General features: G+C 32.0%; 2 protein-coding genes across 3 annotated transcripts in view; one reads left to right on the forward strand and one right to left on the reverse strand.

Moving 5' to 3' along the window:
- The window catches only part of LOC143918244 (uncharacterized), a 124,554-nt gene extending 108,084 nt beyond the window's left edge, over positions 1-16,470 (forward strand). The window contains exons 1-3 of one of the 2 annotated variants that reach the window (XM_077440023.1): positions 11,785-11,915; positions 12,005-12,118; positions 13,248-16,470. In XM_077440023.1, the coding sequence (XP_077296149.1) occupies positions 12,051-12,118; positions 13,248-14,388 (1,209 nt within the window). In that variant the 5' untranslated portion in view covers positions 11,785-11,915; positions 12,005-12,050 and the 3' untranslated portion in view covers positions 14,389-16,470. Of the gene's footprint in view, positions 1-11,784; positions 11,916-12,004; positions 12,119-13,247 lie in introns of those variants that run through there. The other variant, XM_077440022.1, reaches the window with a different exon arrangement.
- A 20-nt stretch (positions 16,471-16,490) lies between these two features.
- On the reverse strand, positions 16,491-17,124 carry LOC143917647 (ADP-ribosylation factor-like protein 16). Its single transcript, XM_077439230.1, has 2 exons — positions 16,777-17,124; positions 16,491-16,691 (listed from the first exon to the last, which is right to left on the reverse strand). Exons 1-2 carry the CDS (start codon positions 17,122-17,124, stop codon positions 16,491-16,493), a joined length of 549 nt encoding a protein of 182 aa, XP_077295356.1.
- Between the last annotated feature and the right edge of the window lie 159 nt (positions 17,125-17,283).

Genomic DNA, 17,283 nt, shown 5'->3' on the forward strand with positions numbered 1-17,283 from the left:
TTGTTCACCTTTAGGCCTTCGAGGCTTTTTGCATTCGGGTACATCCACTATCTCAGCATACACTCGATACATCAAAAAATATCTGAAAGGTTTTTTTAATGATCAAACCGACGCGACGCCAGAAAAACACTCGCGTTTGCTTTTGACGGTTGGCCTATTTCGAAATTGAAATGCGCTGAAAGTTAAAAAGTTGCCAAGCATAATATCGTAAAAGAGTTGGTAATTTGTGCTTCGTATTCGTTTTTAATCTGGAGTGGATTTTAATGTTTAATTTTTTCGCTGGAGAATTTTCCGTGAAAAATTAGGCATGCCTTTGTTCTATTAAAATAATTCAATATTTTTTTAACTTTGCTGTGTGATGTTTTTTTTATAAATTGAATTCAAAGGTTTTCTTAATAATTTGGCATACAACATATGTATATTTTATAATTTGAATTGTGTATTTTTTCACGTACAATAATAATATGCCTCAATTATTTTATTATATACAAATATTGAAAGCATGAATTATAAGCTATACCAACCAGCAATTTTCGGGTGAATTAAAATTGAAAAATAAGCCTCAATGGGGCTTTCAAAATCAGTCTACGGTCTACATTAGAGTATCATTAGATAGTAAGTCAAATTTAGTGGTTTTAAATTGAAAACAAACATACGTTCAAATTCAATTAATTTTTAAACATATGTACTTATATATGTAGAGATACCTTTCAAATTGATTCTATTCATTTTTGTATCACTGTTCAAACACGGAATACTCCTTTTTTATCAAAGTCAGCCAAATGTTATAATACCGGTGAAGGCCATTGAATGTAAAACTCAATATTGGTTCAATAAACATCGCTTTTAACCTTCGACAATGACTGTAATTTGAATGGAAAAGTTGCGAAAATTGAATGCAAATTTCGCGCTTGCATGCGACAGAAACACAAACAAAATGCATCACATCCATTTTCCTCCGAATATGCCTTTATTATTATACATACATATAAATGATAAATTTGATGTTGTACCTACATATGTATATTATAGCTTAAAGCTTCGATTTTCCCAACCATTGAATTCACTTGATTTTTTATTTATTATTATTTTGGTCTGGACCGAGACTGGCAAACAATAATTGGATCGTTAAATCATTTTTATTATGTTTTTTTTATACACGGGCAAAACTAAATCGGAATCTGGAGTTAGTCGAACCGGAGGTCCATTGTTGAGAGGCAAAAAAATCCACGTAGATTAAGAGTGCTTTCCAACGAGAGCCAAGGCCGTTCACTGTACCTTCAAGTACGTTCAATAACGCGAAAAAATAAATAAAATAATACACTACAAACGTTTATTTTTTTTTTCAACATAATACAAAGCCAATTCCGCTTCATATGTATATTTTATAACGTACGAAACAAATTAATCTAATAGATAAATGGCCACGGCTCAATCGATGGAGATGTAATGTACGGTTAAAATACACACACAAAGCCGGCTATTTTTTTGTCGAACGAAAGACCCTTTATTCCGACGAGGAAATTTCGATCTCAAGGGTCGAAGGGATATTACAGGAACCTGGCTTTTTGCCTCTGAGTATGATTCGATACGCCATAATAACCGCTAATGGTAATAAACGAACATCATTTTTTGCGGCGATTAGCGACGCTTTCATCGCCGAAAAGAAATCTCTATTGAAAAATTATCCGAAACGTGTTGTCGTTATGTAAAATTCTTAAACGAATCATAAACGTATATAATACATAATGTGAGTTAAGAATGAAAAAAAAAACGCCAGTCATATTATTCAATAAGTGGGAAAAATCGCACGTAATAACTTTTCAATAACCGAATTCGGAGCGGTTAATAAATTCTGCGCTATTAATTTTTAATGAGAGCTATTAAAGACACGTAAAGCCGATACTAGGCAATGTTTTATATTTAACAATTGTGCTGATTGCTTTTGTAATTTACGAGCATTGTTGAGGTGATGGTAATCATGGGAAACATTTATGTTAAAACCGTTTGCATATACATATGTATGTATGTACATATAGTATGTATGCATATATTTACAGAATTTTTACAGAATTCAACATTATGTTGTTTAACTCATCTCACAATTCTAAAACTGCAAATATAATTTAAGATATATTTTCTTTAGATTTTAAGGAAAAATTATATTTTCGAGGTACAGAAATGGAGACTAATCAATATTTACCAAGTTTGACTATGACAATGATTTTTATTAGTTTAATCTCCTATATGGGAATCCTTTTAAAAAAATGTTTGGCTTTTTCAGTCCTTAACTCAAAATCTAGTATTGCTGTGCTTAACACCGAAGTGGGGTATGCAAGTGCCCCAATTTTTACATTTTTCGTAATAACTATAAAGTTTTCAAAACTATACGCCCTATATTTCTTGTATTCCTCGAATGAACTACAAGGAATTTATTTTAATAGATTTTGTATGATTTAGAAAAGGAGTACATCGTAAAAAAATACATGTATACATTTCTACGTTCCAAAGTATGATTTAAAGGCGGTAGCGATAAGTCATGTTTTTGACTGCTCGCTTGCATATTCTTGTTGATCGATGAATCAATGTGAGAGAAAGAGACAGCTATATTTTCGTAAGCTATTGTTTTCGTCGCTTTTGGCGCGTGGTATTGAGTCATGCAGTCGCCTGTTGGCCTTACCTATGTGCGTTTGCATGTCGATGTTTTTCGTTATTTTTTAATACAAAACTTGTCAAAAACATGCTATAGGACTAAAACTTTTTTATGTTGATGTATAAAATGATTAATAAGATATGTATTGAACCAATTTGTATTGAGAAAAGCTGTATTTTGATTACAAAATACTGGGGTCTTGCTTGACCCCGGTTCGGGACACTCGTTCGATCTCGACGCTCCGTCCTTCAAATGTTAAATTGAGCACTGGAATAAATAATCACGTGTATTTTTCTATTGATTGAAATTTTTTATTATTTTAAAATACTTTAGGCAAATTTTAAAAGTCAAAATATATTTTTTTATACATTTTTTTCAGTGCCATTGTACATATTTATTTGGCCAATGTTATACAATTACAATTACAATGATTATCTTTTTATCTCATCACATTTTTTTCTAAACGTAGTATTAAAATATCACGATCAATAGAAAATAAATCGAATTATTAATTTAAATACTCACTTTATGTATATATGTATTTTCCTTAGATTTCAAATTACTATATGTAAATTACACCGAGAAACAAAAAATCATGTTTTTGAATTACCAGAGTGGAGACCAATCAATCTAAATTTGGTGTAACCCACTGAGTTCGAATATGACAATGATTTTTGTTGGTTTGCTCTTGTTTATGAGAATGCGTTTTCCCGTGCTTTTGTATTTATTTGACCTTTTTTCATTTCATTACTTTAACAAGGATCTTTTACAGCCAGTTAGTTTTATATCTCGCTTTATCTCCATGTATTTTTTTATTTTATCTGAACGTACTAATAAAAATCAATATTTTGAGTTAAAGACAGCAAAAGCTAAAAAACTGCACAAACTGTGCTTTTTTTTAAACGCTCATATCTCATAAACCAACAAAAATCATTGTCACAATTTAATTTAGTGGGTCAAACTTAGTGTAGATTGATTAGTCTGCACTCCGGTTTTTATTTATGTTGGTCAGTATTATTATCAATTTATGACAAAACCAATCGGTCAAAAAATTACCCACAAATATATGTACATATATTGTACTGTCTTTGAGTTTTGACATCGATTTCTATTTATTTTTCATATAATTCAATTTAAAATATGATCAACGGTAAAACCTGATTATGATTATTTAAACAGCCTACATGCCTAATATTGCTAAAATTGCTCGTTAAAGATTTCCCACTTTACCTGTGATATATTTAAGCACTGTTTAAACTGTTTGAATCTTCGTAAGTTCTATTTTACAGAAGCAAAACTTTCTTAGAGTTCCCAACGTGGGCATTTGACTAACGTGTGTTCGAGCTAGGTTAAACTTTAATACTCACACAATTAGAAACTGTAAAACTTGCTCCTCGATGTAATCTCTTGAGTGTCGTGAAAGTCCGAGAAAGGAGATTAACATTACGAATGCTAATTAAACTCAAACGAACATATAAAAAATAACGAGCAATCAATCAAACGTTACAGCGGATTATTGCGTAATCATTGCATAAAATGATTACGGTTTATTATGTCGATCAAACTATTACATTATTATACAAAGCAAACTTCCCAATTCCATATACTTTTTTGCAGCTCGCCTGTAGAGTGTATTTTCGGAGATAATCTGCTGGAAGTTTAAAATGTGACTTGAAAGCTCTTCAGTTCACATCCGCAAGATTTTGTATACGTGTACGTATACTAGAATAAAATATTAAAATAACAACTCGTCATGCGGATCGTAAATCATTTCAGCATTTCATCAAAAAAGTGATGCGAAGTGCGATTCCATTAACAGCCATTTTAGGAGAGGCCTAATGCGAGGGAAAAGCTGATGCGAACAAATATCAAAACGGATTTGCAGAACGTTTTAAAATGTCAAAAGAAATCTGACTTATTTTCGAAATGTTTATTTTCGGAATGATTCGGAAGAATTGAAGTTTGAAAATTTTCACCAGTGAAAAATCAACTATTTTCAATCACTGAATCTGTTGAACCTTTCCAACTCGTACATATTATAATATATACATATATTACATACGGCTTTCAAAATGCAACTTTGACAACTCGAATGAGCCGTCTGATGATGGATCTCTTCACCAGTGTGTCTTTAATTAAATGTAGAAGAGCTCGTGGGTTTCTCTCACACACGCGCAGCATCCATCATCGGTTAATTAAACTTTCAGGACAAACATCATACAGCCTACATACATACATATATTAATATATTGTGTGAGATAACTTACTCGACATTGGGTTTGATTAAATTCTCGCACTAATCAACTAGTGGAATTTGTCACTGAAATTCTGTAAATAAAATAATAATTATATGTATTTCCATTAACAGAAACATATAAAGTGATGGTCCCAGTCTACGTCAGTTTAAGGCAAATTTTACCGGTAAATATCGACTACTCTTTTTACTTCCACTTACGATTACTATTTAGGAAAAATTTTGAAAACGATGAACATTTATGTGCATCAACGCTAATTCTTGCAAGTATTTAGCTGCTTTCTTTCATATAACATGTGTGGTCACGGTTCGATTCCCACTAGTAAGTAGCTGTTGGCCAGACCTTGGTTTGTGACTCCAGGTCAATCGTTTCCTTTCAGAGCTTGTCAATTTTTCTGATTTTCATCGAAACGGTTTCTGTAAATTGGCATTTCCTTTCAAATCACTCTTGCAAATCTTAAGTCACTCAGCGTCTTGAGGTTAACCAATTTATATAATAAAGTGCTGCAAAAGTTTCTCCATATATGTATGTCACTACGGGTGATGCTTTATACTTGTATTAATTGTATTGTACCTGTATTAGTACATTCGTCGCTTTTGAGCTATCTGTAAATACGAGTGTGCATGTTTGATTAAAATAAAATAAAATATACATATGTATTATACTTAATGTATTTATTAATTTATACAGGTGAAAACCCATTTAATCAAATTACATAATTAAACAAGTCTTATAATATAAAATTAACAATAAAAGAAAAAAGAAAATCAGAAAAGATGGTAAAAATTAAGGAAAGAATATATTCTGAATGGATTCTATAAACCGAACAAAAGTATATAAAAATATGTATGTCAATCTCCATCTGATCAGCTACATAAATGGTTAAAAAGCATATAGGAGTATTTAAAAGAATGTGAGTTTTCGCTATAATTGGCGAAAACAGAACACGTTTGCGTATTCTAAAATAATTTTCTGTTGCATTGAAAGCGAATTCGGTAAAAAATGGTGGATTATAAATATTCCCACGAAGAACAAGGAACATGTGTCGTAATAATTTTATTTTATTTTTTATTTTATTTTACATACATATTTTCACATACATATATACAAATATACCAGGAAGGCTTAACAGGTAAACCCCAAATGCGCCTTCCTGGTCCACATAATTATTACATAGATACATGTTAATCTAAATATCTGACATCTATGGTCAGTATACATATATTAAAACATCGTATTAATACGATAAATAACGATGAATAACTTTCATGTAACAATACGAATTTTATATTCGATAAACAACCACAGAGACATATATGGTGAGCAATATGGCGAAACCTAAGATATAACAATAACTAAAGGTTCGCAACAGAAAATTGGGAAAGAAACGCCAATTTTACAGGAATCGTTTCAATGAAAATCAGAAAAATTGGCAAATTCTGATAAGAAACGATCGACCTAGACAAATCAAGGTCTGGCCAACAACGAGATTTAGCGGGGAATCGAACTCGTAACATCAAGTACGAAATAATTCAACATTCACCACTAGACCACGCTGCTGGTTGTAATAATAAAATACGACGACAAGATTCAAGACTGACTAAGCCTGTCGTTCCCAAAATAAATTTGCTTGGATATAACCAAGGGTAGTTAGTATCCACACATTTTATAATAGAGAAACCGACAGAATTTTTTGTGAACTTTTTCTTAATAAATTAATATACAACTTTTTGCTAGGTGACCAAATTATTCAGTTAAACTACAAAATAGACCTGACAAACGACTTGTATAAATGCTTGTATTGATTATATTGATCGTATTGTGTATGTATATATATATATATATATATATATATATATATATATATATATATATATATATATATATATATATATATATATATATATATATTATATATATATATATATATATATATATATATATATATATATATATATATATATATATATATATATATATATATATATATATATATATATATATATATATAAATATATATATATATATATATATATATATATATATATATATATATATATATATATATATATATATATATATATATATACATACACAATACGATCAATATAATCAATACAAGCATTTATACAATGCGAATTCATACAAACATCATCCAAAGTGACATCTATTGAGAAATTTTTGCAGCGTTTTATTATATAAATCGGTGAATCTCAAGACGCTGAATAACTTGAGATTTCCAAGAGATAATGGAAAGGAGATGACAATTTTACAGGAACCGTTTCAATGAAAATTGGTAACTCTAATAGGAATCGATCGACCTGGAGTCATAAATCAAGGTCTGGCCAGCAGCTACTCGTGGGAATCGAACTGTGACCTCTGCTCGAAAGCATAATATGCCAACCACTAGTCCACGCTGCTGGTTATTACTTGAACATATGTATATACGTGTGGAACACATGTATGTATATACGTTTTCTAATAAATTAATATACAACTTTTGACTAGGTGACCAAATTATGCAACTAAACTCCAAAATAGACCAATATATGTACATACAGAATAAACACCATTAAATGTATGAATGTATGTAATTCCCAAACGAAACCAAGTTTCACATGACCCAATCAGAGTCTTATTACAACTTCCAATACACAAGTCGACTAACAATCACGTCGATTATGCCCAAGAGACGGCCCAGTCAAAGCCATTCGATTATAGACTATTGTGCGTTATATCCTTGACCGTTGTACGAGGACACGTCCCTGCAGGGAAAAACATGAGAGTAGGCAGTATCGATTGCAGGCGTACCCCGCTTAACGTACCCACCGGTTTCAACCCTGATGTTTACGCGGGACAAACACGTGAATTGTGCCGTGTCTACCTGCTAATTAATTTCCATGAAAAATGTCGTATGGAAAGCCCACGTTACACACACACAATATGGATACGTACAATGTACATACATACATTTTGCTTTTTGCAACAAAACCAACATGGCAAATTTGCCGTGTAAATCTGCCGAAGTTTCTAGAAACGATGATTCAAATCCTGTATTTGTATTTTTCCCCTTTTCAAAGTCGCTTGTGTGGCTAAATTTTTTTTTTTACAATCAATGCACACTCGTCATTACAAATCGCTCCAATGCGAGTGTACTATAGACCAGCGGTTTCCAAACTTTATGCTACTACGCCTCCCTAAAAAAAAATTTTTTTTCCGCGCTTCCCTACCTTTTATATTTTAATAAACCTTTATTTTAAAAAAATACTGAACACTACAATAGACAGAATAATAAAAAGGTTTTGCTATAACATAAATTTATACGATCACCTTTATTTATTTTTATATTAAATTAATAATTAAACTACGTCTAACACATCGAAATTTAGTGCGAAGGATGTTGTTGTTTATTGGCACAAAGTTTATCAAATCTTGGGGGGGCAATATGGAGAGTGCCACTCGTAACTCCTTTTCAACTATTAACCTGGCTCGATATTTGGTTTTCATTGCAGCTAGTGCCGAAAAGCCCGTTTCGAATAAATAAGACGTTACAAACGGTAGAAGCACTTGCATTGCTTTGCAATACAAAGATTCATACTATCCACTAAGATTCATCCAAAATGTAATTATGGTTTAATTCTGAAACTTTTGCTTTAGTGAGCTATCGCATGATAATTCTATCAATTTTTTTTTTCTATGGTTGTCAGCTCGAATTCGTCTTATTCATTATAGTTAAATGGATTCTGTATCCACAAAAATTTTGAGAAATCAAGGTCTTTGAAATAATTGGAAAAATGCAGCACTAGAGCATCCAAGTGGTCAATAAAAAGATTTTTACTTTCTTCAATATTGACTGTGGCCCAGAAATCTTTGGAAAGTGAAAACATATCCAACTCATTCTTTTGTAAATTTGATTTCATAACTATATTCCATATTCCATAACTTCAACTTTTTAATGAAAGCTTTTACTTTGTCTTTTTGAACAAGTGGATGTATTTGTGATCCCTGCATTGCTTTATTTAAACCGCTCAATTTTCGAAAAATTTCAACCAAATAGGCAAGTTCATGTCTCTTCATGTTGGTTTTCTTCGAGAAAGGTTGCTAATTAAATGTGTATATAAAAATGACAGAAAAATAAAAATAAACATTCATGCATTGAATTTTTACTGTTAAGCTACGATATGAAGTTTTATTTATTTGTAGATATTAAGGTATGAAAATTATTTTTTTATTAAAAAGTTTTGGCGCCTCCCCTGGCAATAGTCCGCGCCTCCCCAGGGAGGCGCGCCTCCCAGTTTGGAAACCGCTGCTATAGACATTAAGAAATTATATACATATATATATATATATATATATATATATATATATATATATATATATATATATATATATATATATATATATATATATACATACATATGGTCAGACAACGTATACAATACGTTCAATAAACATCGAAATACAATACTAATAATTAATCAAGTATAGAAATAATTATCTTAGAGACATCTATGGATTATTTTTATATTTTGTGCACAATTATTTTTACAACTTTTATACACAATATATTTTATTTTATATATATATTTCATTGTTGTTATTATTTTAAAATAATAAATTAAATAAATAAATAAATACACATAATAAACAAAAGGTTATAGAAACATCTATAGATATCAGATTTATGTGCATAATTTCTACAAATTATACACAAAGATTTTTTGTGGCAACAGGAAAGGATCTATTACCAATTTTCAGGAACTGTTTCAACAATGATCAGATAAAATTGGCAAACTCTGATAGAGAACGATCGATTTGGAGTCACAAAACCCCCAAATCTAACCAGCAGTTTTTTGGCGAATCGAAACAGTGATCGCAGTGGTGCTAAATATATACGCTATCATTAAGCCAAACTGCTAGTTGGCTGGCTTTTGACGTAAATATACGTCTATTCGTTAGTGACAGCCGTGAAATGAAAATATATAGGTACGTTACCCTTGAAATAAAACCAAGATACAATTTCGCATATTAAAATTTAATATGCGAAATTGTATCTTGGTTTTACATTTAATGTATTAATACATTTAATGTAATTATACCATTGAATAGAGCAAGAATGACGGTTTTTAAAAATCATAATTAATTGACCCGTTGATTTATAGTCAGTTCGCAGTATTGCGTCAAAAGTATGTAAATAAAAAGGTCGTATTCAGTTTTGTAAACGTTTGTGTTGTTAATTGAATCTTTATAAAGGATCAACTCTGGTATTTTCATTTATCTCAGAAAAACTAAGCTAAAACTGTGTGTGTGTAGTTTTACGATGCGGTATTTTTTATTGTGTGGTTTAGTTTGAGTGAGCTTTTTAAAACTTTAAATCCTTTTATAAGGTACTTCGTCCTAATAAAACACACTGAAGGACTAAACTGTGCTGAAAAGACTATTTTAAAAGCCATTAAATAAATTACGAAGAACAAACTTTCGTTGGGGCTGCAAAAAAATATAAAGCGGGAAAGTCAACAGCACAAAACTGACCAATATACATAAACTAATGTTGTGCCCGATGAAATATCATCGCATGAGTTATGGCATATTCAGCAAAAAAAAATTAAAAGAAATGTGTCGGTCCTGATTCGATCCTCACGCGGTCGTATTTTTTTCAAATATATTTTAAATATGTTTAATTTAATGTTTATATTTAATTGTTAAATATGAAAAAAATGGTAAAAAAGTACCTACCTACCTATGTATAAACAATATAAAACAACAATAGAAAAATTAATTAATTAAATAAATTTTCAATAGATGGCGCTAAATGCACAAAGACTTATTTGCCTAGAGGAAACATTGGTAGCAAACAGTATACATATATAGAAGTTTTTTGTTGGCAGTATTTTAACTGTGACGTACATATGTCGAATCGAAACGACTATTATAATACGGTGGGCGTTATCGCACACAGATACACAGACACACCGAATAGCGCTATTGAAAATGAAAGTTTATCAAAAATTTGTCAATTATGTTATAGTTTTAATTTCAGTTTGTTATTTGGTACATAATTAGCAATTTTATATTAAATAAATAAATGGATGTCTCTATGATGCATGTTAAAAATTATCTAAAAATTGTATGTGGATATTTGTAATTGGCTATAAATGCGCATTAGGGCTTACTTGTTGGTAAGTATATATGTATGTATGTAAAAAAATTGTAATGATGCTTAAACATCTGATCCTTTATTTGAGTAGTTCAAATCATTGAAAGACCTTCTACCAACTACAAGTTTCTCACTACAGCGAAATCTACGAGTGATAAATCGTCGCAATAAATCATCCGACCAAAGTTTTCCCAAACTAATCTTTTAATTATTCGCCTTATTGCTTTCAAAGTGCCATTTAAATATTTGATTAAAACATTAAGAAAACGGTAATTTACTCGTAATGCGTCATTTCTTGAATACATTTATGCGAAAATGTATTTTTTTCAAATTGTGCACTCTGGTCACGAATATTTTTACGATCGCAATGCCACACTAAATTTACCCTCAAGGAGCCGGTGTCGGCAATAATCTCCATAATGGGGTTGTAAAAAATAACATATTATTTTCTTTCCCCTTCAGAAAAGCATCGTTTTTCCGTATCTGTCATTACAATGATAAAGAATGCCCCAGCGCTGTTTGTAGTGTAGAGTTACACTGTAAAAATGGACCAAACCCGCATCAAAGTTAGTCCACTACTCTATGTAGTGCGAATTCCTTAAGGAAAACCGTGTAATTTAGTTAGGCAGAAATTTTTCTATAAGAACATCTGGCTCTGAGTGAGTGGGTTTCTTTATTTTGGTCACGTTGTTTCGGTCAAAATATATTTACCTTTCCTTATTCTGAATTTGTTGTGTAACGCAATAAGACATATACGTATATACGTACTATACACGTTTTAGGCACAACCAAAATTAATGGCCGTTGTTCAATTTCGTGCCCGAATGCACGAACATAATTGATTCATTATGTACACATAAATATTTCATCGTTATTTATGCCTCGAAACATGTGCGATAATTTGTGCTTACAATAATGTTTGTTTATTTTTGTTTTCAGTCGAAGCGAGTCGGCTCTCAATAGTCCTACGGAGCCGGATATATCGATGGCTGCGTCCCTTACCGATCAGCCCTTGGAAGCTCAGTCATTGGATGAAGCCAAAAAAATCATCAGGTATTGGGTTACTTCCAATATAAAAGTATTATGAATAGCAGCTGCTAAAAAAATCGTGGTAAAGCTGCGAATACACGTTCCAGCTACTCGCTCGTTGCTGGTGCATTTAGTGTGCGAGTATTTGACAGCAACTTGTTTGCTTGATCACTAATGATTCAATTCACATTTCATAAAACGGATCAATTACAATGATCGTGTATTCGTACCGTGAAGGTCCGTATAAACATTCTGTGTTAAATTTATAATTGTATTGTTATCAATGACGTCTAAACAATTGTAAGTTGTGCCTTTTAATGGATATTTAACACGCAGTCTTTGCTGATGTAAAATACAGCACATCTATTCATGTAAACCTTCAAGTTGCGAACAGCTTATATGTATTCGTGAAATTCTTATATTCGTAAATAATAATTTTACTGTCAATTGTGTTTTCTGATATGTAGTTTATGACGAATAAAAAAAATCAAATTTATATTTAAAAAGTTTCATTGACGTTTAGTCACTGATAACAGTACAATTCAAAAATTCACCGAGTAAAAGTACCTACCTAAAATTTATTTGAGTGAACTAAAAATGTTATTTAGTTAGAGCGGGAGTACCTCAAGGATCACTCTTAAGGGTTTGCGGGCAAGTTCACAGATGAACATGCTACGCTACGTGATGAAAACCCAACGTTTGTACATATGTACATAAACTTACTAAATAGAATCCCTGTTGAGTTTATTTTACATGGCGTGTATGTACATATGTGCACCTTAATAAATGAGGATTTTGTACAAAAACGTTTTTAGCCCCCCAAGCATTGTATACATACATATATGATTGTTTACATATATGATTTTATAACTAAATTTAAAAAGAATCCTTAAACTGGTTTTATCGCGTAATTCAGAAACAACTATTGTTAGCACACATACGCAGACCCTAAGCATTCGTCTATTAAAGCATACTTCCCATCCCTGACCTATTGTTTAGTGACCCTTACAACATTTTACACGCCTTTGTTCACAATAACGAGGTCAGAGGCAGACCTATGCAGGAGCTTTTCACTTTCAGAAACACCGTTACTATTTTATAAAACTTTACAACGAAACAATATTATTTACCATTACCTTAAACGTTGTTGCAGAGATCTTCGGATGCGATACAGAGCTCAAGCCCACCAGCTTCTAATATGGAGACGAGCGCACAAAATCCAAGAGGACCTCGTTGCAAGAGTTCAAAGAGAAAAGGTCGAGCAACTCAAGTCCCTATCGAGCCAGCTCTTGCTATTCGAATCAAGACTGATAAGAAAACAAAAGGAGATAACGGCTCTCCTCGGCCAACGCGAAACTATCATCATCAGGCAGCAAAGGATGATCGAAACGTTGAACAACAAACTTCTAGACAACGGATTAGAGCCAAACCATCCCATAGTAGATTATAGAGATCTCATCAACGAGACTAATCTAGTCGCAGACTTTGACTCGCTGAACGATTCTGATTCAGCTGTCATAATGGAGGACGTTGACAACGATTACAGTCTGTCCCACGTGCTACCCAGATTCCGGTCTACGACGACGGACTCGGTCACAATAGTCCGATCCATATCAGACGCTATAGACCCAAATTTAAAATACACATCAGTCAGGCGATCGAACGGCTTCCTTCGACGGCCGGAAATACTAGAAACCGTTTATAGCGTTGAAGAGGAACCGGACGGAGACGGTGGTTCGAACAAACTCAGCGCCCAAAACAGTACTGAAAAGGACATCAAAGAAGGGACGAGCTCAGCCGATAAGGAGGACGCCATGGCAGATATGAATCTAGCCCAAAACAGACGAGACAACTTCAAAATGAGGAGCGAAAAGATATCCAGCGACTATCTGAAACCCTGTCTGAACCGGGACAAAAGTGATGCCAAAAGTGTGGACTCCGACATAAGTGAGAGCATATGCCAGCAGATAGCCTGGGCTTACAGCTACGTTCCTAAAAGACAAATCTCCAATTTAGCCTCGTCCAATGACAACATCTCCGATTGTCTCCTTCTAGATGGTGGTAGTTTGCTCGAGGACTGTGGCTTGGAGAGGAAGGGCAATCAAGTCACAACTTACAATAGGGTCATGTCGAATCACCGGAGTGTAACCAAACCAAAGGACGTCAAGTATAAGCGTATCAATAAGGCCAAATCGAAAAGTTTAGAGGAGTTGAGGGGCAGACTTAGGAACTGGGTTGAAAAGGGCAACAAATTGGCCAGCATATCGCTGGATCAGACTCAAAGTTATGCGTAAACTTACCGTGTAATTAATTAAGCGCACGCTTTTATAACTTGTCTGTTGGGTATGGATTTGATGGCTTTTAAAGTGTCGATAATATCTGTGGCTTAGTTCGTTCACGATCAATAACAACAATGACGCTTAAAATATCAAATATATGTACATATTGTATTGATTACATAAGCGGGTTCACTCATTCAATAGTCAGCTAAGAAAGCATATTATAAATTTGACTCCATCATTTGTAGCTGATTAAATTACACAGTTGGGCGATTTGGGTTTCATTTAAGATGCGTTTTCGTTTAAGATCAGGCCTAATATTAGACATAAACTGTCACATTATCGTGACGGCCTCGATCTGACACATTTTTTAAGAGAAAAGTTGCATTGAATTATGTATTAGCTGAAAGTTAAATATGAATGGGCTTATTGCCGCTTATAGGCCGTTTTTACCACTTCATCGCCATAAGCGCACTGGTGCGCGCTCCTTCGTATTTAAGACTCAAATGACTAGAAATTAATTTTGGTGTCTTCACAGTGACATCTAAAAATGTCCTGTGATACTAATGAAATTGAAAAAAGTCAATATTTTTTGTTAGTTTGTGATATATTCAAGAGGTAGTGTCAAGGATTGGCACTAAATACAAACGCGTGGCGATTATGTGGTTAATATAAATCAGGCCTGGTATTAGATATGTACTGTCATATTATAATTTGACATATTTTTGAAGAGGAAAGTTAAAAATTTCATAGTAAATTTTATCAACTTGATTTTTCAGTAATAAATATTTTGATATTATACCGTTAGAACCGAGCTATTTATATTATTGTATATTTTGACATTTAAAAAAATGAAAGAACATTATAAGTACATTTATAATTATGGATATATCAAATGAAATCTGTCAATTGTTCATACTTTTAATTTAAATTACATTGTCTGAATAGATGAATACATACATACATATGAATTGTTAATACGTACATTTTTAGTTTGCATATTTTCTTAGTGGTTGTAATTATTAAACGAATTCCTTTTTTTTTCATTTGTACATATGTATAATATTCAAAAACTTAAAAATAAAATAATAAATAAGGTCGAAAAGTATTATGGCCACGATAAAAAATGTGTATAATGTGTTAAGTCATAGACGATAAGTACCTATTTTAAGTTCCTTTAAGATACCATATTTTCACAAATTATAAATGCTTGTATTCGTTACTTTTACCAACAAGATAAATAAATAAAATAAATGTGAAAGTTATGATCTCTTTATGTATGCAATGTTAGATTATAGATTGTAAAATATTGTACTGTTAATATGATATTATAATATGATTAAAAATATGTTTAATAAATGTTGTACATAAGCCAAATTTCGATTGTATGATCTTTAAATGTACTATATTATATTGTTCTATGTAATTCACCCTAAGTGTGTGTGTGTGTGTTGAAATTTATCCAAAGAAAAATTAGTTTTGAAGAAAAAAAGTTTGCCATATGAAAGTTTCTGTTTCAGTAAAATTGAATTTTAAAAAAATTATCTTTAATATATGTTCTTCTACTATTAAACCAAATTACGAACGCTTTAATTTAAATTAGTATTTGGCATTTATCAAGTCTCAACTTATCACTATTGAATTTGAGCTGCACGATAATCTCTACATCTAAAATTATTGCACATGATCTTTGCATACGCTTTGATTTTATTGAATAACAATATTATAAATAGATCCATACGTATACATTTAAAAACAAATAATTAATTTTATCGTAACTGAGCCTCTTTTTATTGATAGATTAAAAATGCCAGAGCTAAAATTTGAACCTCACTTGTTTTCGTCGTACCTTTAATATAAATAAAATAGATTAAAACATATATCTGACAAATGGTGCTGAAAACCATAATGAATGTAAAGGTATTAAAAAACATTTCCTGAAGTTATTGGCTTATCTGTCTTCGAAAGACTGACTTTCTATATATACATATATAATATTTTGTCAATTCTTACCGTAAAATTTAAGTAACCGCTATTCACTTTTTTGCTTGTATAAAAACAATGATCAAATTATATGCAATAAAGTATTTTTTCTTGAATTATGTGTTTCATTTGTGTCAATACAAATCCACAACTTTTTTTATTCCCGTTACCCATTCGTGTAATGTGTCGATTCCTTCACCGTTAATAGCAGAAGCTTCCAGAATCGTGATATTTTGCCTCACTTCCTTTTGCAACCTCTTCATTTGGAGCATCAACAAAGCCTCGTTTCTCATCTGTCTGTACGCCACGTCCATTTTACCAAGAACCAATAGAAACTAAAAAGAAACATACGATATTTCAATATCTAAAAAATACAATTCAATAAATCCCATATAAGAAAAGTACACTCAATCAAATCACCTTACAAAATCTCAACTTTGGCTCAGCGAGAAGTGTATACAATAGGACTCCAGCTGCAGAAATTTGGCACAAATTAGATGTGTCTACGACGAAAATGATCTTCTTGATATTGTCGAAGTAGTGTCTCCAGATGGGTGACATCTCACCTCCGACTTCTCGGACATACAGACAGCAATTCTTACCTTTCTCCGGCATGTTTATTCGGAATATGTTTGTGCCGATGGTCGGCACTGAACTGTAAGTATTGTCGATGGTGTCTACCTTCTGAAGTTTTTTGATCAGCATCGTTTTGCCGGTGTTCGGTGGACCCAAGCATAGTATTGTAATGGGTGCCTCTATAACATCCATGAGAACGACGAATTGGTTTTTTTTTAGATTAAATTTATGTTTCTACTATTGCAAAATGCATTTGATATTGTTATTTGTTCCTTAAATTGCAAAATAAATACACTTTCAGCACTGGAAGCAAATTTATAGATGTTTAATCAATACTGATTCCTAACCAGG

The sequence above is a fragment of the Arctopsyche grandis genome, chromosome 10 (genome assembly GCF_051622035.1).
Source record: "Arctopsyche grandis isolate Sample6627 chromosome 10, ASM5162203v2, whole genome shotgun sequence".
NCBI classification, from domain to species: domain Eukaryota; kingdom Metazoa; phylum Arthropoda; class Insecta; order Trichoptera; family Hydropsychidae; genus Arctopsyche; species Arctopsyche grandis.